The sequence below is a fragment of the Gasterosteus aculeatus genome, chromosome 1, assembly GCF_964276395.1.
Source record: "Gasterosteus aculeatus chromosome 1, fGasAcu3.hap1.1, whole genome shotgun sequence".
NCBI classification, from domain to species: domain Eukaryota; kingdom Metazoa; phylum Chordata; class Actinopteri; order Perciformes; family Gasterosteidae; genus Gasterosteus; species Gasterosteus aculeatus.
Genome location: NC_135688.1, coordinates 16,992,921 through 17,014,868, shown reverse-complemented (window position 1 = coordinate 17,014,868; position 21,948 = coordinate 16,992,921). Strand labels below are relative to the sequence as shown.

General features: G+C 46.1%; 1 protein-coding gene and 1 long non-coding RNA gene across 5 annotated transcripts in view; one reads left to right on the top strand and one right to left on the bottom strand.

Moving 5' to 3' along the window:
• sptbn4b (spectrin, beta, non-erythrocytic 4b) overlaps window positions 1-21,758 on the top strand; it is a 61,592-nt gene extending 39,834 nt beyond the window's left edge. The window contains exons 26-43 of one of the 4 annotated variants that reach the window (XR_013468591.1): window positions 5,485-5,748; window positions 6,301-6,525; window positions 6,727-6,816; window positions 7,066-7,344; window positions 7,550-7,680; window positions 8,104-8,308; window positions 8,446-8,691; window positions 9,220-9,354; window positions 9,874-10,118; window positions 10,812-10,950; window positions 11,235-11,319; window positions 12,037-12,233; window positions 12,428-13,409; window positions 13,740-13,800; window positions 14,529-14,785; window positions 17,137-17,307; window positions 17,944-17,986; window positions 18,109-18,385. Coding sequence is in view for 3 of the 4 variants with exons in the window: in XM_078107969.1 (XP_077964095.1) it covers window positions 5,485-5,748; window positions 6,301-6,525; window positions 6,727-6,816; window positions 7,066-7,344; window positions 7,550-7,680; window positions 8,104-8,308; window positions 8,446-8,691; window positions 9,220-9,354; window positions 9,874-10,118; window positions 10,812-10,950; window positions 11,235-11,319; window positions 12,037-12,233; window positions 12,428-13,458; window positions 13,740-13,800; window positions 14,529-14,785; window positions 17,137-17,307; window positions 17,944-17,986; window positions 18,109-18,399 (4,095 nt within the window). In the remaining variant the exon portion in view is untranslated. Of the gene's footprint in view, window positions 1-5,484; window positions 5,749-6,300; window positions 6,526-6,726; window positions 6,817-7,065; window positions 7,345-7,549; window positions 7,681-8,103; window positions 8,309-8,445; window positions 8,692-9,219; window positions 9,355-9,873; window positions 10,119-10,811; window positions 10,951-11,234; window positions 11,320-12,036; window positions 12,234-12,427; window positions 13,459-13,739; window positions 13,801-14,528; window positions 14,786-16,026; window positions 16,215-17,136; window positions 17,308-17,943; window positions 17,987-18,108 lie in introns of those variants that run through there. The other 3 variants (XM_078108013.1, XM_078107969.1, XM_078108069.1) reach the window with 3 other exon arrangements.
• On the bottom strand, window positions 6,892-18,423 carry LOC144411580 (uncharacterized). The gene is made up of 3 exons (XR_013468773.1): window positions 17,622-18,423; window positions 14,484-14,765; window positions 6,892-8,681 (listed from the first exon to the last, which is right to left on the bottom strand). It is a non-coding gene; the product is annotated as an uncharacterized LOC144411580 (long non-coding RNA).
• Window positions 21,759-21,948: the final 190 nt, after the last annotated feature.

Below are 21,948 nucleotides of genomic sequence, written 5' to 3'. Positions count from 1 at the left end.
CTTGCGGTTCCCAGCGCACCCGCTCTACCCCCTGCGCCACGACGACCCACAGCGACCCACAGCAATTCAGCATTCATTTAGTAAGTTATGGTTATTTAGTAAGTAATATGGATCATAAAGTAGGTCATGCTTTAGGGCGGGGTTGCCGTGATTGACAGGTTGCTGTGGCTGCCAGAGGCTTCTCTGCATCCCTCCTCTGCTTTCCAAATATGGTCAAGTCTGTTCATCGGTTGCAAAAAAAACACACAGCGACACTCGTAATCTAAGACATATAAGGTGAAATCGGCGAGCTTGAGGTTTCATACCATCATTACACGGACCCCTGGGGGACCGCGTCCACCTCTAACACACAGTCTCCAGGAGACGTGTTGCCGGTGAAGATATGCCTCGTCACTCTGTGATGATTTGGAGCAAACAGAAGCTCGCCGGCTGTAACGGGACATTTTGCCTCAGTCGCAGCAGATTGTGTTTGTTTGTGTAATGTGAGCGTGTGGGAGAGTGTGTGAGCACACACCGAACACAGCTTCCTCCCGCCGCAGTAGCTCGCATGAATCTAATGAGCTTTTTCTTCCCGATTGCGCCCCGAAACTCACGCCATCTCTCCCATTATGCTTGATAATGAATTGGCCTCATTAAGAATAACAATCTCTGCGGCCTTGATCTCGCTCTGCATCGCGCCACAAAATAGGGAACAGCTTTTTGGTGGACAGGCTGTGAAACGTAAAAACATCTGTTTTAGTGTATGTATCTGTTTATTGTATTTATCTAGTTGCCCTCATTTAACACACAGCTGCGAGCTTTCAGACATTTTAAATGTTACGCGCTAAACGTCAGCATCGTGACATTTGGCATTGTTGCCGTCATCGTTCGGATGCCCCACTAGCATGTGCCTGCGGCCCGTGGAGGCTGTTTTGTCATGTTGCGGAGTTTCAGACGGCGTTGGTCATCTTTCTGATAAATGAGTTGGCGTAACCTGAATTATGCATGCGCATTAGTGCCTCCCTTCAAAAAGCCCTGTGTGCATTAAGCTTTGACCTGGTGCTTTTTGTGCTTGCTCTGCAATATATGAGAAAGTGTGCGCTTGAATGAGGGAAGCTGCACACGCGCGTGTGTGTGTAAGTGTGTGTGCGTGCAGTGGAGCAGCGATGACGGCAGCACTCTCACTGAGGGAAAATATTTAACTCAGATGGAGATCTGAGTTGTATTTTTATCTTCCTTCGATCCATTCAAGTTTTATTTAGATACACCGTCCTTGACCACATTTCAGGACTGCGGTAGTACTAGCGCTTGAACTAGCGTTTTAATGGTAAACCATAGATGATGATTTGTGCGACTGATTCCATTCTTATTATGTTCCACGTTAAGTTCATATCAGAGAGTACCGTGCAGTGAGAGTTTTTGTTCTTTACCTCCAAAATCCTGGAGCCCTGTGAAAGGTTCTCAGTGAAAAAAAAAAGAACACACTAAGGGAAGCTGAGAGGGACAAAAAAAGGGTCCAGTCCTTCGCCTGTTAAAGTGATGCTTTTACAGCAGCACAGAGGCACTTCTTTCAGGAAGACGGGTTCTCACAGTGCTCTCCTCCCGGCGTTAGATGGGCCCTTCTGGGAAATATGTCCTCTTCCTGTGTCGTGTGTGTGTGTGTGTGTGTGTGTGTAGTAGTAAGTGCATATCTCGCCAACCTCCACTCAGGCTGCTCGTTGGAGGCCTTTTTTCATACTTCAGTGCCGGTGTAACAACATGAGAAGTGAAGCACTGATGAGTCTCACAAATTGTGGTGTGGAGGTGCAGGTGGGCAACGTAAAAAAACTCAGTTCATGCTGCATAATTTTGTAGGAACATTATGGTTTTATTTGTGTCAACAAGGCATATTGATGCTTTATTTGCAGTAGATCTTTTCTGTACATGTCTCCCAGAGCCATACCACATACATACAATGTTACAGACGATAAATACTATGCAGTAATCCGTATTGATTGGGTTGAAGCCGTTGATTGGGCAAAAAAAAAAGCTTGATTTTGGGATTATGCAATACAAGTGCTGTCAGATTGACATCTGACAGCACTTGTCACTTGTTTCCCCTGGGAGTTGCATTTTGAGAGAATAGTGCACACTGTTCAAATATAGGGAGTATAAGTTAGAGTAAGCATGCTTCTTTGACGTAGTGTATAGGTTTTTGTAAGGACAGCTATCGTTGCACATTACTTCCCATGTCCACGGACGAGCCGATTTCTTCTTCACACTCTGAGTAAACATTGACACAATCGCTGCAGTGTCCTGAGCGTGACGGACACTCTGACCAGAGTGTGAGCGGTGACGCTCAGGAGCAGATGTCTGCTGTAACATACCGACCGGACAGCAAAATAAGGACAGCCTGTCTGGTACCATCAGCACCAGCGGCTCCATTTCCTCCTTCACTTTGCCCGTTTTCTTCTTTTGTTCTGTGTTTGAATTGTCTAATTCATCTTTGATTAATGCTCCTCAAGGGATTTAGTGGAGCACTACTTTTTTTACTCACAGGTACAATGTGTAATTCCTGGCGGTTGTTTCACCTCGACCACTTGAGCGTGTGTAGCGCATCCTAGTCTTCCAAACACTCAAAGTGCCATTCACACACACTCGTCACAGCGATGGGGGCATTTTGGGGACGACGCTGCTGACAGCTGGTGCTGTACAGTGACAACAGCAGCATTTGTATCTTTTGCACATTTTCACCTGTTTTAAACTTTCAAAAGCAAACTTGCCACTCCTCACATGGATTCCTCCCGTCCACACGGCTTTGGGTCCAGTTACCCGACGGGGCTCCGCTGAGCAGCAGAGCATCATCACGGCCCTCTTTGAACTGCAGCGCAGACTGTCTGCGAGGGCGGAGCAGCGGCTCTGAGTTGGTGGGTGAAGCGGCTCGAAGCCCACGCAGCCCGCCCACCCGCCGCAGAGGACCGAAGGCTGACGTAACGTTCCAGCGTTGAGAGTCAGAGGACAACGGGTGGTGTAGTGTAGTCGACGGTGCAGCTTTTAATCCCTGTGTGTGTGTGTGTGTGTGTGTGTGTGTGTGTGTGTGTGTGTGTGTGTGTGTGTGCGTCCGTGAGAAGCTTCAGTACCACAGTCGTCTCAGGGTTGTCTGCAGCTTCTTCTTCCATTGCTACTCCTCTTTCTTCACTTGACCAAGCAGGTTATCACGTCATTCAAGCAATACAAACATTCTTCCCACATATGGATATCTGGTAATTTGCCTTACATTTAGTAACACATTTGTGAGATATTTTGGAATATACTTAATACTAATAACTGAAATAACGGAGATTATCATGTTATCATGTTGTAAAAATGATTCAATTTATATGGTGTTTTAAAAATACTAAGTCACTTACCAAAAAACAACATCCACATGCAGTTATGTATCTGTATCTCCTCAGAAAGAGCTTTTTAGCCAAAACCTCTTGACTCAACTCAGTGCCGCTCTGTGTGTCTGTGGATTTAATCATAACGTGAGTGAATCAAGCGGCAGGTATATAACGTGAAACCTGCAGATTCTTACAAAATACCTGACGCAAATACGTTTGCGTCAGGTATTAACAGCAAAGGGTGCTCTACTAGGTGCTGAAGATGCTTGTCATGGGGGGTTCGTGTTGAGACTGTGGTGGTCATTCAAAGTATTATTTTGTGTTGAATCTAGATAAAAACCCCTGTAATATTAGTTTTCAGGGCCCAGACGCGCTCAGGCTTCATTTGTCCCGCCGCTTCGGTCTTAAAATGAGTTATTTATGGCACGATAGCACTGTTGAATAAATCATAAAACTTTTAAATGCAATTCCTCCTTTGACATACAGCATGACTCCTGTTTAAAAGGATCATGGGGTAAAGATATTTTTCAACTCTGTGGAAGAGTAAGGTATTGCATATAGTTGGTTCAACGTTATCTGACTCTCCAGATATGAATGAAAGGCAGCATTGTGTTCACGCCTGCCTGAGTCGCTTGTATTTGGATCATTTTGACAATGGAAATGGTTTGCATGTAATTGTTATGGTTAAAAATCACATTATCAAATCTGGCCCCCGGCGTGTGTTCTTGTGTAATTTGTTTATTGCAGCAGAGAAATATTTCCAATGAACCTAATGTGCAATGCGGGTGGAATAAGTATTGATTGCAACTGTGTATTTATTCATTCATTGAATTATTCTTTGTTAGTGTCGTGTTTTCTGTGACTCCTTTTTTCTGTCACACACACACACACACACACACACTCACACACACACACACACACACACACACACACACACCTACAAACACACAGGCAGCCAAAGAGGAATAACAATTGAATGGCTGATTCAGTGTGGGGGAGGCAAACCAATAGGAGGGAGCAGGTTTACATAAGGAGTGTGTGGGTGTGGGGGTAGGTGTGTGTGTGTGGGGGGGGAGTATATAAAGGGGGTTCAGAACAAGTTGAGGCACAAAAGGGGGCATAAATATGAAAAAGAGAGAGCGAGAAAAGGGGGAAGGGGTCTGTGTGGTTATTTATGAGGCATTTAAATACGACACGGTTTAATCTCTTCACGCACACACTCACACACACTGACGCCCCCCCCCCCCCCCCCCCCCACACACACACACACACACGTCCCATCCCAGTGTCATGGTGTCTGCACATAATTATCACTACATAAGATTTGTGTTTGTGGATTTGTTGAAAGAGAAGAGAGAGCCAGATTCTGGATGTATGCCTCCTTATGAAGAATTATAAAATGTTGCCATTTGAGAAGCTGAAAACAACTTCTAAATAACTTATGATTAATGTTGTTCAAGTTGTCACCAAATCATTTTTTCATGAATCAAGCAAATTTTCCCTGTAGCTTTAATTTCAGTGCCTTATTTTCGGTGTCACGTGGTCAACTGATAAAATATTCTCAAATAGGAAAACGTTTCCTAAATTGTATGTGTATTATTTTGTTTTTTGATTGTACACACTGAGCAGTGTCGCTGCTTATCGGAATATACACTGTTTAGACATCACACCTGATAGAAACTTTATTCTCATGCTGTTCAGAGCAAATGATCAGATTAAATTTTGGTGTATTATTTGCTACACAATTGCATAGTCATGAATAAAAAGTAATGAAGAACAAACTGATATATGCTTAAAGATGATGAGTTTATGTTAAAACTCCCAAGGGCCTCTTTAGAGACACGGATTCACCGATTAAGGTTGGTAGTAGTAAGCTCATTATCATAACTGCTAAAAACTGCTAAAAAACTGTAAGCTCATTATCATAACTGGTCAGGTGTGTGTGTGTGTGTGTGTGTGTGTGTGTCACATAATTGCTCAGGTTAGAACATTTCTATATTTTCACTCCAAGATTTCAAACATTGTGAGCAATCCAAGTACAAGCTTTTTACCGTTTGGGAATCGAATGATTTGGTTTACGCCTGGAACATTACTATCCTGTCTTTCAGCTCCTGACTTTTTCTCTCTCATCCCATCCGTGCAGGAGGGCCAGCAGCTGATCCAGGAGAAGCCGGAGCTCAGCACCGGGGTCCGGAGGAAGCTGGAGGAGATCAGGGAGTGCTGGCAGGACCTGGAGAGCACCACCCAGGCCAAAGCCCGCCAGCTCTTTGAGGCCAACAAGGCGGACCTGCTGGTGCAGAGCTACGAAAGCCTGGACCAGAGACTGGGCCAATTGGAGGGTCAGCTGGCCTATGTGGACCAGGGACAGGACCTCACCACTGTCAACAAGCAGCTGAAAAAACTACATGTATGTAGGATTAGAAGACACACAAATAAACAGAAACCTCTGTGTCTTTTGAAAAGTGGTTCCCAAACTATTTCTGTCATAACCCCCTTTTTGAGGATATAGGAATGGGTCGTACCTTCTTCCTTTTGAATTACTTGCATTATATTACATAAAATAAATAACTATTTAGCATGATACTCTGACAATAATATAATGATAATAATATTATTTATACATATAATATATATATAAAATAATGTATAATATTTATTTCTTCCTAAAATAAGTACATATCACCTCACTTTTCCACTTGATTTTTTTTAACAAAACCATTTTTTATTTATTATATACCAAATAAAAAAGGTAAAATTAACAAAAATTCAAACTCTGTAAGGCAGAAAAGTGCTTAACACAAAAATAATACCAGTCAATTCACTGTCACCCGAGAGTCAAAACAACACCCAACTCATGTTTACAGTTCTGTCACATTCCTCTCATCCCACTTACCCCATCTTTATTCTGCTCCCACAACATGTCCTCTCACCTTCCTCCTTCCCCAACCCTACTCTTCAGACCATGGAGAGCCAGATGGAGACGTGGTATAAAGAGGTGGGGCAGCTCCAGATGCAGGTGGCTTCCATCCCGCAGCAGACGCAGATCAAGGAGACGGTTGCGGGCCGCCAAGCCGTTGTGGAGGCCAGGATGGTGCGTCTGATCGAGCCGCTGAAAGAGAGGCGGCGCATCCTTCTGGCGTCAAAGGAAGTTCATCAAGTCGGGCGAGACCTGGAGGATGAGATTGTGAGTTTGACCTCCGGCCCCCTAACACACACATCTTCAACGTCTTATCTTAAAATATTAGTGTGGGAATGGCATGTTAATGTTTATCCCTCTTCTATTCCAAATTTTTAGGAAAGCTCTACGTTCTAATTAGAGACACAGATTCTCCCGCGGTAAATGGTGGCGTGTTGACTGCTATGTTTCATGTTGTCTTGGTTGTAGTTGTGGGTCCAGGAGCGCCTCCCAATGGCCATGTCTCATGAGCACGGCTCGTCTCTGCAGGCAGTACAGCAGCTCATGAAGAAGAACCAGGTAAGAAAAGACAAATTGCTCACCCACCTTTTTGTGTTCTGGACTGATCTCCAACATTTATAATATCTGTATTATCAGCCTGATGTCAATTTAATTTATTTGAATAGTTCAAAATTACAAATTAGCCTCAGAGGGCTTTACAATCTGTACAGCACACGTCACCCTCTGTCCCTGCACCCTCGCATGGGAAAAGGCAAAAAGGGAAGAACCTCAGGTGGAGCAACATATTCCCCTGCATCTCTCTTCCAGACACTTCAGAGGGAGCTGCAGGGCCACAGGAGCAGGATGGACGACGTCCTCGAGAGGGCGGGGATCATCGCCTCCATCCGCAGCCCGGAGGCCGACTGCGTCCGGGCGGGCCGCGACCAGCTCGCCCAGCTGTGGGCTCTGCTCTGGGCCGAGACCGAGAGAAGGCAGCTGATCCTAGACGCCATGTACCAGGCCCAGCAATACTACTTCGACACGGCTGAGGTGGAGGCTTGGCTGAGCGAGCAGGAGCTGCACATGATGAACGAGGAGAAGGGGAAGGTGCGTGCGCGTTAAATGACGTAATAGTTACCCTGATTGTCTCTGTGAGAGGGCACAGGCAATGAAATCATCAGGATGTTTTATGATGTCGTTGAGTGGGAGCCGGACCTCCCTCTTCTTGACGCAGTAGACTTATGCATTGAACATTTGTGCAGCGTGTGTCATTTCTTTCAAGTGAAACTCTTCCTTGTCTTGCTCCTGACAGGACGAACCGAGCACACTGCAGCTGCTGAAGAAACACTTGGTGCTGGAACAGACCATCGAGGACTACGCCGAGACCGTCGGCCTGCTGTCACAGCAGTGTCGCCAACTGCTGGAGATGGGCCATCCAGACTGGTGAGCGTGTAAACACGCACCGGCACAATGTAGCTGAGGTTTTGCGTCTCCACACAATACATGACAGGAATTCTCTTCATTTCCCACATGAAGGGTTGGATTTCAATAGATGGTTGCCGAATCCAACCCCCCAAAAAATGTTTAAATGCAAATCCTAGTTCCTAAATTTCCTCCTCATCATCCTGCAGTCTAGCCACAGAAGGTCCAATGAAGATTCTTGAATGAATATATCTGAAAGCACACTTTGAGTATTTGCTTTGAGTATTTCAAATGATCTCATAACATTTTAGTCATAGAAAAGTCATTTTTAAAAAGTCATAGCACAGCGCATCAGAAAAGACTCCACAGTAGAAGGAATAAACATTATCTGGGTTGACCAATCTGGATTTCTGCGACAACAAGCACATCTCTCTTTTTCCACAGCGAGCAGATCAGCAAGCGTCAGTGTCAGATCGACCGTCTGTACGTGTCTCTGAAGGACCTGGTGGAGGAGAGAAAGAGCCGCCTGGAGCAGCAGTACTGGCTCTACCAGCTCAACAGGGAGGTGGACGAGCTGGAGCAGTGGATCGCTCAGAGGGAGGTGGTCGCCAGCTCGCCGGAACTGGGCCAGGACTACGAGCATGTCACCGTAAGTGTGTTGACAGGCGGCGCCAGACCAAGAATAAGAGATTGAAGAATTGGGTCTCTGCGGCACCGGGGTGATACATGGAGAACCTCCTTCCATTCCCTTTCTCCTTCTCACCTCCTCCCCCAACTCTCCTCCAGGTGCTCCAGGAGAAGTTCACGGAGTTTGCGTCAGAGACGGGCAGCGTGGGGCAGGAACGAGTGACGGCAGTCAACCAGATGGTGGACGAGCTCATCGACTACGGACACTCGGACGCCGCCACCATAGCCGAGTGGAAGGACGGGGTGAACGAGGCCTGGGCCGACCTGCTGGAGCTCATGGAGACGCGGGCGCAGATGCTCGCCGCCTCACATCAGCTGCACAAGTTCTTCTCCGACTGCAGAGAGGTAAAGGGAACGAGACAAAAGCACAGATAAGTCCTAGTGATTTTACCACATACGTCGATTATAAAAAGGCGCAAATATTCCACTTCCTTGATTGCTAAGGGATTTTTCTTTGTGTCACAACACGTATGATACATAATCCAATACATTAGAGATTTGTTTTTTAATGATCAGATTTCAATACACGACTGAAAATCAAACATTATTTGGAGAAAGAAACTGATCACCGCAGTTCACTGTTAAGGCCTCATTGTGGTGAGAAAAGCAAAACAAACAAAAAGATTCAGATCTATTGCGTCTTTCGGCTTTTCAGACAATATTTTTAAAGTAAAGCAATTTCTGGATTATTCATTTTTGTCCGTTTAATAATAAAATCCAATATTTCAAGAACAACTTGTTATATAGGACATTTTTTAGCTTTGAAGGAGGAGAGTAGAATGAGCAACGGCGTTTAAACTTGTTCAGTGGTTTTCCCCAAATCTCTCGTGCCACAAGGAGATTATCTAAGCACAGGCTGTACTTCTCCTTCAGGTGCTGGCCCAAATCGAGGACAAGCACCGCCGGCTGCCTGAAGTGCGGGCTCGGCAGGGCAGCACTGCCAACACCAGCACCCTACAGAGACTCCTGCACAGCTTCGAGCAGGACATTCAGCTGATGGTCACACAGGTACGGCATCACAAGCACCGACCGCTGTGAAAAAGGATCCGCTGCACAGTTCATCTACCTCATGTCTCACAGAGGGAAATCTGTATAATCAGTAAAATGGCAACTACTGTTATTGATTTTATCAATAATACAGTCATACAGTCCAGACTTTTTGTTACAGGTATGATGGTTTCTTTGATGTGATTCATTTATTTTCATTCCAAACCGTAAATGACAATCTTCACAACGAAACAACTCTCTCACTCGGCATTTATTTTAGCTTAATTTCGTCTCCGTCATGAATCTAGAGAACAGAAGAGAGAGTTTTACATTTTACTGCAGAGGGAAATGAAATCCCAGCTTCTCCGCGTCCACGCCAGTGACAGAGCCTGTGCTGCTCGGCGCTTACCAAACACAGCTGTCAGAGCAGCTGTGTAAACTGCGTCATTTGGAAAACACACGCTTTTCATTTCCTTTTTAAATGCCCGTTTCTTCCTCGCTCGTGCTTGGCCTATTCTTAAAATCCACTCGCTCTGCCAGGTCCGTCAACTGCAGGAGAGCGCGGCCCAGCTGAGGACGGTGTACGCCGGCGAGAAGGCCGAGGCCATCGCGTGCCGCGAGCACGAGGTGATGCAGCTGTGGAAGGAGCTGCTGACGTCCTGCGAGGAGTGCCGGGTGCAGATCACCACTGAGACGGACAAGCTGAGGTTCTTTGGAATGGTTCGAGATCAGATGATGTGGATGGAATCGATCATCTGTCAGATTGGGACAGGAGAGAAGCCCAGGTAACTGCACTACTTCAGGTTTTCTACCATTGAGGGTTTGGTCTTTGAGACCTTCAAATGTGTTGTTATAACCAGGTTATGGGTAAAAAGCCAGTTATATCTAAGACAGTTAGTTAAAGATTAGTTAGTTAAAGACAGTAAAGTTAAAGAAGAACATTTCCAACTGAAAATAAAAAACTAGATATTTTCTACATTTTAGTCTTAATTTGTAGTGTGAGCGGGTGAGACACTTAAAACAACTAAATACTCCTTCCTCAACTTTGGTACACAAAACCTTTAGGCTGGGACAAAGAACTCCAGAACTATTGAGTTCTAATAAAGTGGTTTTAATAAAATATAAGTTTCCTGAGCTTTCACAGACCACAGGCCACTACTGTCTTTGCTTCTGCTCAAGAACCCCGGGAAAGAACCCTTGGATATATTACAACATATTTAGGCGTTGTTGATTCTTATTGGTCAAAACATGCTGGTGTCTGATTTATTATAAGTTTATGTAACAGGAACAGAGCTGACTCAGGGTCTGTTAAAAGTTAAAGCTGAATTTCAGGTGTTTATAAATTAACGAAGACAAAGTTCTGCTAACTGCCGCACACTGAAGATTAAGGGTTTGATTATAGGTTTCCCTGAGCCACACGCTTGCAGGTGTTTTTGTGTAGCGATGAGCTGAGTCTCTGCTCTCTGCGGGTCCTGCAGGGACGTGTCCTCAGTGGAGGTGCTGATGAATTACCACCAGAGTCTGCAGAGCGAGGTGGAGGCTCGCAGCCGTAGCACCCTGGAGTGTATCGAGATGGGCAAAACTCTGCTGGCTGCTCGAAACCCAGCAGCCGAAGAGGTGAGATGAACTTTGGTTGATGATCTGCGAGGGATATGTTTTGTAATTATATATATAATTTAGATGTTTTACCTACATATTATATATTTCCATTTTAAGATAAAAGGGATCACAAAAGCCAAGTCATGGATAAAAAAAATATACAAGTGAACAGTAACTAATAACTGGACCTACACTCTAAATATACACAACAACAGAACCTGGTAACCACCTGAACTTTCTTTGAGCGCTAATTTGGACTCCTGTGATGTTTTGATTCTGATGGCGCTGATTTTGATCCTCAGATCAAGGAGAAGCTGGACAAGGTGGTTGCTAAGCAATATGAGCTGTCTGAGAAGTGGGACAAACACTGGGACGTCCTACAGCAATGTGAGCACACACACATCCACAAACACAGTACGGTAGTCAAAGCCAACTTAATCGAGTCCAACTGGATTCCAATCAAGACTGAATCAAGACCTGGAACAAAGACCAGAGCAAATCAAGTTGTCTCAAGTGTCTTTCCAGGGTCAACATAGCGATTAATGACATAGAATTGACAAACATACCTATGAACAAAATTCATTGACTAACATCAAACTATTTTCGTATGACGATCATTAAATCAACTGCGATTGACCCAACCACGGACTGCTGACAGAAGGTTAGATGTGATCGAAAAACGTTATCATGCAGCCCAATGCTCAGGTTTCACAGTAGCTAAATGTGTCAAACAGAGGGAACCGTGAATCATACGGTTGCAGCCAGGGACAGCTTGGCCAGTTCTTAAATCCAACACAGGACAAGTCTGTTTCACAGCCCTGCACACACACACACACACACACACACACACACACACACACACACACACACACACACACGCCTACCTGCTATTTTTCATAGATAAACAAGAATGTTCAAACACACAAAGATACACATCATTTATAAAGAATTAATACACATATAATGTGTCTTCAGATGCTTGTGAGTATCATTTTTTATTGATGCTGATTGTTTTTATCCTGTTTATCCTTTGGCTGGCCACTGGCCTTTAAAAGTGCTGTATAAATAAAATTGACATTGACATTTCTGTCTGTCCTCCCTCAGTGTTGGAGGTCCACCAGTTTGCCCAGGAGGCGGTGGTGGCGGAGGCCTGGCTGACGGCTCAGGAGCCGCTCATCAGCAGCAACGAGCTGGGCGCCAGTGTAGACGAGGTGGAGCAGCTGATTCGTCGACACGAAGCCTTCCGCAAAGCCGCTGCCACCTGGGAGGAGCGATTCAGCTCACTGCGGCGACTGACCACGGTAATGTAACCATCATCATCATCACTGTCATCAGCGTCATTCTCATTCTATACTAGGTTTATGTTTAACAACTATAATTGTTGGTGACACACTTTAGGATTTACAATATGGGAGAGAGGTTTCTATAATATATTAATAATAATCCGCTGTCAAGTTGGTCTAAATGTTTTAAATATCCTGTTTTCTTTCCACAGGTAGAAAAGCTAAAAGCCGAGCAAAGCAAACTACCGCCGACCCCGCTGCTGGGTCGTAAAGTCTTCCTGGACCCTCAAGATGCCTCACCCGGTGTGTCCACCCTTCCCCGCCTCCCCCTGTCCCCCGTCATGAGACAGACTATCTATGAGCAGAACGAAGCCAATTCTCCACGCTCGCCCTCGCCCGCCACGCCCACACCCTCTCCCTCGTCCGTGGCCCGTCGGCTGGGGTCGACGGTCGCCAACTACACCCCCGTGATGAACGGCTCCGGCTACCGCCGCGCGCTGGAGGCGCGGCACGGCGGCGTCGTGGGCGTGGCCGCAGGGCTGGGCCAGCCCGCGCCCTCCTCGATCGCCTCAGTTGCCGCGGCGGCCATGCTGGTATCGGCCAACCAGGCGCGAGAGAACGACGGCGCGCCGAGGGACCAAGTGACTAAGGCGATGACTCACCTCCACCCGGCACACGCGGCGAGGACGCTGGAGGCCAAATCGTCGCCGTATCTGCGGCAAGCCAAAATCAAACACATGGACGACGCAGTGACGCCGCTGATCGTGGCCAGCCGACTGGAGAAGGCGCGGGAGAAGGAGAGAGCGAGGGAGAGGGACATCATGATGGGGGAGATAGGGACGGAGAAAGCGGAGGTGGCCGTGATGGCCGAGGTGGTGCTCCAGGAGCCGTGCAGGGAGCGCCTGCACAGCGAGCCCACCAGAGGGCCGCGGGGATCCAGGACCGACCCGCTGGGCCAGGCCGAGCCCCAGGTCCAGACCCACAGGGACCACAGGATGGAGCGGCAGCTGTCCAGCGAGCAGCTGATCCAGGCTCGCAGGGACGAGCTGCCTCAGGAGTTGTGGAGGGAACAGGCCGAGAGGCGGGAGAAACGGGGGCTGGAAAGGCAGACGTCCAGTGAGCACGAGGGCCACGGGGGCCACGAGGGCCGGCGGAGAGAGAGAGACCGACACCGGCTGGAGAGACAGGAATCCAGTGAGCATGACACCGGGAAAGAGCACTCAGACAGACGCTCAGCCGGAGGGTGAGGCTTTGAGTGTACCGAGGTGTCTTTTAGGTTCCGTTAAGTTTAACGTGTTATGCAGCACGCGGAGTCATTGTCTCATCTCAGGGGACACCAGCTGCTGGTTATGCAGAATATCATTGGATGTTTAGTTGAAAGGGATCACTTTTGGGAATGTGAATTGATGAAAATGTCAAAAACAACCCAAATGTGTGATTACTTATCTAGAAAGTGATTGGAACACTATTCATGTTTTTATTTAATCTTTTTCATGGTATTCTGTAATTTGCATTTTTCTACAGAGAGAAGAGATCCACCATGGCAGAAATTGTAGAGCAGCTGCAAGAAAGGGAAGCAGCACAGGTCTGGAGATTTCTATGCTAAATTTAATATGTGCAGTGTTTTATTTTCATCTTGGTGTTTTTTGTTTGTCCCGCCTCTAAATGACAGTGACTCAGATTGGTTTGTTCACTACACTACACTTTTTTTTGGTCGTCTCCACTTTTCACTAGGTTGAATGTTTTGAATTCTGACCGCTCACCTGCTCTCTGACAGTGACTTTAAATTTAAAATTATTAGCAGGGTCAAACATCTCTCACCATAGCAGCTGTAGAGAGATCACCAAATAAGATCCAGCCAGGCTTCAAGTAATGTCCAGCCCACGAGTGTCTGCACCAATCAGCGTCCTGTTAGAAGCTGCTGGCAGCTACAGGCATGTTTGAGGTACAAGTAAGACGACGCCGCGAGGGCGAGTATTGGTTAGAAGAAACAATGGCGTCTCTGAAAGAGCGTAACCGCAGATGCTAATATATCTCTTCATTAAAGGATGAACAAAGAACGCCACTAAAGGCTTTTGTCTTTTCTCCCAACTGGCCGCGGCAGGACTTTGATTGACAGACAGGTCATCCAATCACCACCAAGTATTATTTTTGGAAGGGCCTGCTCAGATTACAAAACCTCAAGGGCAGATGTTGTCTTTTCAGACAGCTGTTTATTCACAGTAACCAACCGTATCATGTGAAAAGGATGATGCCAAACCAACTTACCTTAGTAATCCTGACTGGCTCCCATCACTCCTCCCCCGGCTCCAGGCCCGTGGCGAGGTGCCCCGCCTGCCCAACGGGGTGCCGGAGAAGCCCGCCCGCCTGGACCGACCCCGAGCCCGGGACAGGCCCAAACCGCGGCGTCGACCACGGCCCAAAGAGGCGGGAGAGACCACGCGGCGGTCCAGGTCGGCTCCGGCCCAGAGCAGCCCGGTGGTCCCCCAGCCGCCAGCACACAACGCACACCACGAGGGCTTCCTGTTCCGCAAGCTGGACATCGAGACCCTGAAGAAGAGCACCAACAGGTGGGTGTTCAGGGTCATGATCATGGGCATAACATCTGGTCTAGCAGAAGATAGAAGTAGTAGAGCGGGAGGATGGACACTGGTGTCATCACTATCAGGCTTCAGGGTTTCCGATCAATTCTTTAATTTACCAGAAAAAAATCAATTCATGTGTTCCAGTTGGATGATTACCAACATTTTTATATTCCACAGTCGATCAATATTGATGATTTGAAACTCTCTGCCTGTTTCTCATGACGCCACTGCCCTGTCCGTTAATTGATGAAGCAATGGCCACATGGGCATGACTCAAGCATGCTAAGCTAATAGGCTAACCGACTCGGCTTACGCCGCCGGCGTTTGAGACTTTAAAAAGATGCATGACTGCCACAAACGCCGATGACCCACGGGGCCTCATCGGTTGGTAACAACACAATTTGAGCACTCAGCTAAGCTCAGGAGTTCCTCAGCAGAGATACTGCGTGTCTTTAGAAGCATGCACACAAGTTTTACCCGTGTTTACATTCAAGAGTTGCCACGACCTTATTGCGTTTAACAATAAACAACTAATTCGTCATTCTGCAAAGTGGAAGTAAGAGTAAGAGAACTGCTTCTAAATCATTCTTATATCGACAGATTTGTGGCACATCTGACTGTCCCTGTAGTTGATAATCAAGTCACAACTCATACAACTGATACAATGGAAAGGTTTAGCAGGGGAGAAGTAGATGTTTATCTCTATTTGTTTGGTTCAATCTCTAATCAGTTTAAAATAGAAATTGGCGTTAATAAAAGCTGAATAAATATAGTAATCGTAATGGATGTCAGTTCATAATGGGCAATAACAATAATCCTAATAATCAGTAATAAATACTTTTTAAAGATGCATATTCACAATTTCTTTTTTTGTTATTAATAAATTATCTAATTTAATTAGCTAACTAAAATAAATATACCAAAACCAGCAAGTAGTAACATGCAGCTGAGCCTAAATTTGAAATCTGTTCACGAGATCTCTGATCACGAGGACCAAAGAGCGAAGACAACGGTTCTGTGAATTCAAACGGCCATCAGTAGAGTTCTCAGCGCATGTGAAGACATCTTGCATGATGCTTAACGGTCTAACGCGAGCCCACAGAACAGAGCAACAGAGATGGCCGGCCAGCTCGCTGGCTGCCGTGGAGGTTGATGGCGTACACTACCATGTGCACAGTCGCTTAGCCTCGCCATGCACACACACACTCACCACCTGGCCTCCTTAGATGACCGCCCTGCTTCCTTCAGAGAGACACCATCGGCAACGGCTGTCCCTGCACTGCCCTCTAGTGGCTGGGCTGACCACGCACAGCTAAACGCTCATCCCCTCCCAGCTGTGGATGAGTCCCACTCAAGGCAGTGGATGAATGTCTCGTGTATGTACATGCCCTGTAATGTACATGGCAAGGTAAAGCATAATCCTGGATGGCTTCCATTTGGACAAGTGTGAATCTCCAAACTGCTTCAGCAGTGACGAGGCACTGAATATGTTTATGTGCACATTAGTATTCTGGTATTATTCAGAGTGAGTAAACAGTGCATGTGAGCGCTTTACTAGTTTCAGCTTTAGGGTTTGGTTTTTTTGGTCACTTCTAGGTCAGTTAATTATGTATTTTTTCAGTTTTACTGAGGTTTATGTCCATATTCTGAGATAAATGTACTGCTGTAACGTAGTTATATCTTAGCAGCCCAAATCAGTTATGTACGCAGTGTCAAACGCACCACCATTGGTCTTCTCCGGTCGAATATACTTTTTTTATTGTTCCATACAGCTGTTTGAAATTGGAATATGAGGCTTGCTCTGAATAATACCTGTATAAAAATACCTGTAATGGGGCGTAAGCCTATTAATGGGAATGCCGTGTGCATGTGAACAGGCTCAGAGAGGCAAACGGAGCATGACTCATGACTTTGAAGCTGCATTAGCTGCCAAAATGCCATTTAACCAAACTTTCCCCTCTTTTTCTCCTCTCTTCCTCATTGCTACTGGCTGCTCCTCTCGTCTCCTCCAAGGTAAGTCATATATGAGCCCCACGCACACACAAACCTCCCCATCCCTCCATGGCCCGCCCGCCCGTCCGTCCGTCCGTACGTCTGTGTTTGTTCAGCAGTGTGTTTCCTCCTCCCTTCTTTGGCGCCGGTCCGTCCCGCCCACCTACCTGTTCTGCTCTGGTCAGGTGAGTGAGGTGTTAGCTCAGCGAGAGCCACTCCGCAGCTCTTCCTGACTCCTCCCGTCTCCCCCTCCCCTTACCCCTTTCCCCCGCCCCGCCCCTCCTCCTCCTCAACCCCCCCCTCCTCCTCCTCCCCCTCTACCCTCCCGCCTTCCCACACCACAGCAGGTCATGGGTCAACCTGTACTGCGTGCTGAAGAAAGGGGAGATGGGCTTCTACAAGGATGCCAAGAACACCGCCACGCCCTACAACAACGAGGCGCTGCTCAACCTCTCCCACTGCCACTGCGACGTCACCAACGGCTACAAGAAGAAGAAGAACGTGTTCACCCTCAAGTGAGAGGCTGTTTTCGTGCTCCCTGGGTTGAATATGACATTCTTAGTAGGTTTCACAAGATTTGTGACAGATTCAACACAAAGTCAGTGTGATCAGTTCATTTAATCGCAGAAGTCCAGGTGGGGCAGTTGGGTCGAGTTTAACTCATCATTTTCACCTCGGGTCAAGTCACACTGTAGAGACGATTAGGGATTATCTACAGCTATTTTGCCACAAGTAAAATAAATGCAGGAAAACCTGCGTTCCAGTTGGCAAATAAATTCTTCATGCCGCCATCTAGAGGTGTGGTTGCAGATTGCAAACAACTGCTTACCCTTCAGCTGGCTCCGCACTGCGTACAGCGAGCGCTCAGAGGCCGTCTTTCGCCTTGGAGTGGACTCTCCTACCTTCGTAGATATGAAGGGCTGGTTTTAAAGCTAACCAAAACACAAATATTTTTCTCGGATGATTATTCCAAAAAGAAAACAACGTTCCATAAAAGCTAATAGAATCCTCTAAACTCTACATGTTTAAAACCCATTTAATCCATCCAAACAGTTTAGGTACGGCGGGCTGATGTGAAGCGTCTGCTGCTTCAGTGTCTCAACGTGTTTCGCACTCCACTGTTCCTAAGATCAATTTCTCTCCTATTACAGAACGAAGGACGGCAGTGAGTTTTTGTTCCACGCAAAAGACGAGGTGGGGGTCGTTCTCATTACATCTCCAAATAGCAACTTTTATTTTGTCATCACGCATTGTTGAAAGAATTGAATCGCTGAAACGAGCAAAGAAAGGTCCGTGATCCGTCTCTTAATCCACAGGAGGACCTGAAGGTTTGGGTGGGCAACATCACCGGCAGCATCACGGAGCACGAGGACATCGCCAAATGGGGGCAGCCCCAACCAACTACCTCATCCACCGACGAGGGCACGCGGCGAGACGGCAGCAAGGCGGAAAACCGGTCAGAGCGAGGCGGTGAGCGCTCGGACCGCGGCGACCGGATCGAGCCGGCGGAAAACGAGACAGAGAAGGAGAAGGAGAAGGGCGAGCGATCGGAGCGAGGAGGGAAGTCGGACTCTAAGCGCTCGGAAAAGTCCGGTAAGAAAAAGTGAGCCGTGTGACGTCGGGATTGAACCGTACGAACTCCGGATCGGAGGCGGGGCCGTAGACTGGTAGTGCAACGCCCCACACCGATCCCTCACCCCGCCCTTCTCTCCGTCTCCGGCGCTGTCAACAAAAAGCGGATGAGAAGTGACGCGCGGGTCAGAGGGACAGACCCGGGCTTTTACTCGTAAGACGGACAGGACGGTTTCGGAGCAGGAGACATCTCTCTCTCTCTCTCTCTCTCTCTCTCTCTCTTTCCTTCTTCTGTGTCTCTGTGAGAACACACAGTCGCTGAGGCTCCGCCCCCGCCCCCTCTGGTGGCTGTTTCGGGGAACTGCAAGAGAGAGGGAGAGTTTTGCGCTGCCGAAACGCCCCAAACACAGGGGGCCGGGTGGGGTGGGGGGGGGTGTTAACGCGCACGTTAGAGGGACGGGACGGGCGTCGCGTTGACTCGGAGGCTGCTTCTGAAAGCCGGTAGCTCATTCTGTTCCATGTTTGTTTGTTTTTCTACGAGATGAGCTGTACCCATATGTATTCTCGTCCGTCTGTCCTATCTACTGTATCTATCTGTTAGTTGAGACACCCTCCTCTTTGTCTTATTACTCCTTGGAAAGACAATGGAAATTATGCCAAAATGTTTTACAGACAAATTTAGAGAATGTTTATTTTTTTGCATTTTTCCTCCTCAATGATTTATCTGTCTAGGAGGTCTGACTGTGGAAAAGAAAAAAGTGGATGTGACTCTGGTTTTACTTTGATAGCAAACTGGAAGCACATTAATCATAGATGAGGCTACGCTGACAAATGTATCATTTAAGACAAGAGAAGAGTAGATGAGATCAGAACAAATAGGGGAAATGTTTGTCATGAAAAAACATCAAAAGGCTTGAAATCCTTGAAATTAGCTTAAAATGTTGAAAAGTCTGCCTGACAAGCAGCTTCCCGTCACCTCTATAGCATTCATTTAGGATTTTAAAGATCTTCTCCTTAAGATGTGTTCAGGGCCGAGGAGTCACAAGGTGATTAACTTATTAAGTCCCTCCACAATACGGTCACTGCAGAAGGCTAATTTCTAAAAAATATACCTAAAAATACATGTATAGTATGTAGAGTTCTTGGATCCGTAATCAGAAAGAGATCAGACTCATTTAACGGTAGTCTGGCTCCTTTCGTTTTATGATTGTTTTTATTCACACATTACATTACATTACAGGTCATTTAGCAGACGCTTTTATCCAAAGCGACTTACATTACACTTTAAACCCATGGCTTTTCACATTTTTGCCTGGGGAGCAATTAGGGGTTAGGTGTCTTGCTCAGGGACACTTCGACATGGACATGGACCTGGAATCGAACCAACAACCTTGTGCTTCCCACCACACCTTCTCTAACCCCTGCGCCACGACGACCCGACGACACACAAAATACATATTTTGACAAGCAGTGTTGGCCAAGATTTTGGTTCCGATGCCTCAAAAGAAATTTGTGGACCTCATGCTTAATCTGCTGAATTTAGCATTAAGCTTTCCATTCATTTCACATTTGGCTTTGATCATAAGCACAAGATCTGCAACTGGCATGTTTTCAATGAACCCCTCATCTACTCTTTTATTCTCTTATAACATCGAACTACTTGTTTGGTATTTTCTTTGATTTATTCACACAAATCGTGTGAATCCTTTATTTTTTATTTAGTTTACAGAATTCAAAATATCTTGTTTTTCTGTGTGTGCATGTGCTTGTGTGTGTGTGTGTGTGTGTGTGTGTGTGTGCCGCTGCTCTACGCTCCCAGGGTCTCCATAGCTCTCAGGTTATTTATGTTTGTGTGTTGTTCATCGTGTGCTTTGCACTGTGATACGTTCGTCTCCCCGTCCAACGCCATCCTAGTCTTCCAGAAACGTCCGATCCATAACACTGACACACACACACAAACACACACACGCACACAGAAGAATACAACTCGGCAAGTTTAAAGTGTCAAAGGTTATAAAGAGTGTAAAAGGTTATCAAACTATCCAGGTGTAGATGGGAATGAACGGATGAATGCGCAGGTGAGAGCCAGGAAAGCAGACGGACCAAATATTTAGAAACGTCTGCAAGTTGTGAGATTGCATGTTCCGCTTGAAGAGAAATCACATCTTTGATAGAAGCTCGTCTTTGCAGCCCGTTTAACTTGGTGTTTGCATTTCCTGTAAACTCACCACAAAGCCATAAACCAACAGAACTACATAACAGTTTTTTTATAAGCACCAGCAGCGGTGGCTGATGAGCAAACTGAAGTAACTGCTGGAAGCATCCTGGTCAGACGCCATTTAAAATCCTATTTTTTTCCTTCTATAAAATACTGTTTTGATATCATTGCTACTAATTTGTATTTGTTTAGTTAAAGTCCAGCTGAAATCGCTGCTGCTGCACAGCAGCTCAGGCATCTGCTCAATGAGTCACGCAGTTCTTTTGAGAAAAATAAAAAATCTGAACAAAATGATGTAATATTTTTGGTTTAACGATGGTACCCGCAACCGTTTGCATTTCATTTATTTTTGAGTCTTTTCTCCTGTAAAACTGGAAAATACACAATTTAAATAACACTACAGACAAGTCTGCCTTTCTCCCCTTTGTTTGGATAATATAAAACTGAAGAATGAATTAAACAGAAGAATCAAAAGTATTTTTTGTGTATTTCAGTTGGACTTTAAACTTAAAGTGTCATTCTCCTCTCTGAAGAGCTTGTAGAGCCTAAAAATGTTATTTTACGTTTTCTAAAGTTGATATTTGCTAGGTTAATTATTTATTCTGTTCTATGAAAGTGGGATATTTTGGTAACGAGAGTATTTTTTTATTTTATTTTTTATTTGTTTTTTAGAGTGTATCATATTTAACTTCAGGATTATAATTTATATTCTGTCCCGACCCGTTTGTCTGGTTTGTCTTCATTGTAACAACACGTCTTGAGAACTGCAACTTTCTTTTAATCTTTTTTGATTTCAGCACCCTTTATGCATCTGAATTGGGTGTGAACGCCACATCCATGGAATCATTTCACACGCATGTCGGACACAACAAAGCCAGAGTCGGAAGAGCGGCGTTTTGGACGTGCGTGACGACGCGGTCCAGCGCCCATCTGTCGGATTATGCATCCGGCGGCCTAATGAACACTTTGTTGCTGTAGGTGCACACAGGACAAAAGCACGCAGGGTACAGATAGCAGAACAATGAAGGTCATCTGAACCATTCCACACAGCAGAAACTACCAGATATGTGACGGTGGGAATGTTCAGATCGGGCGGTACCCGGCCTGACACACCGGACCTCAGTCTGTCAGCCGAGATGAAATGACAAAATAAAATACCTTTTGATTTATCATCCATGTCTTTATAGTTGGCTCTTTTTCTGTTCTCATCTGGAAAATAGGAGATCTGTGTTTGCATGTAGATCACAAGACGATACAAATGTGCATTAAAGCAGAAATAACAGCAGTCAGTTAGTCGCTGGCGGTTTGAAAGAAGGTGGAAATCTTTACTTATACTTTAGAAGATGGAAACAATCATTCAGCTATT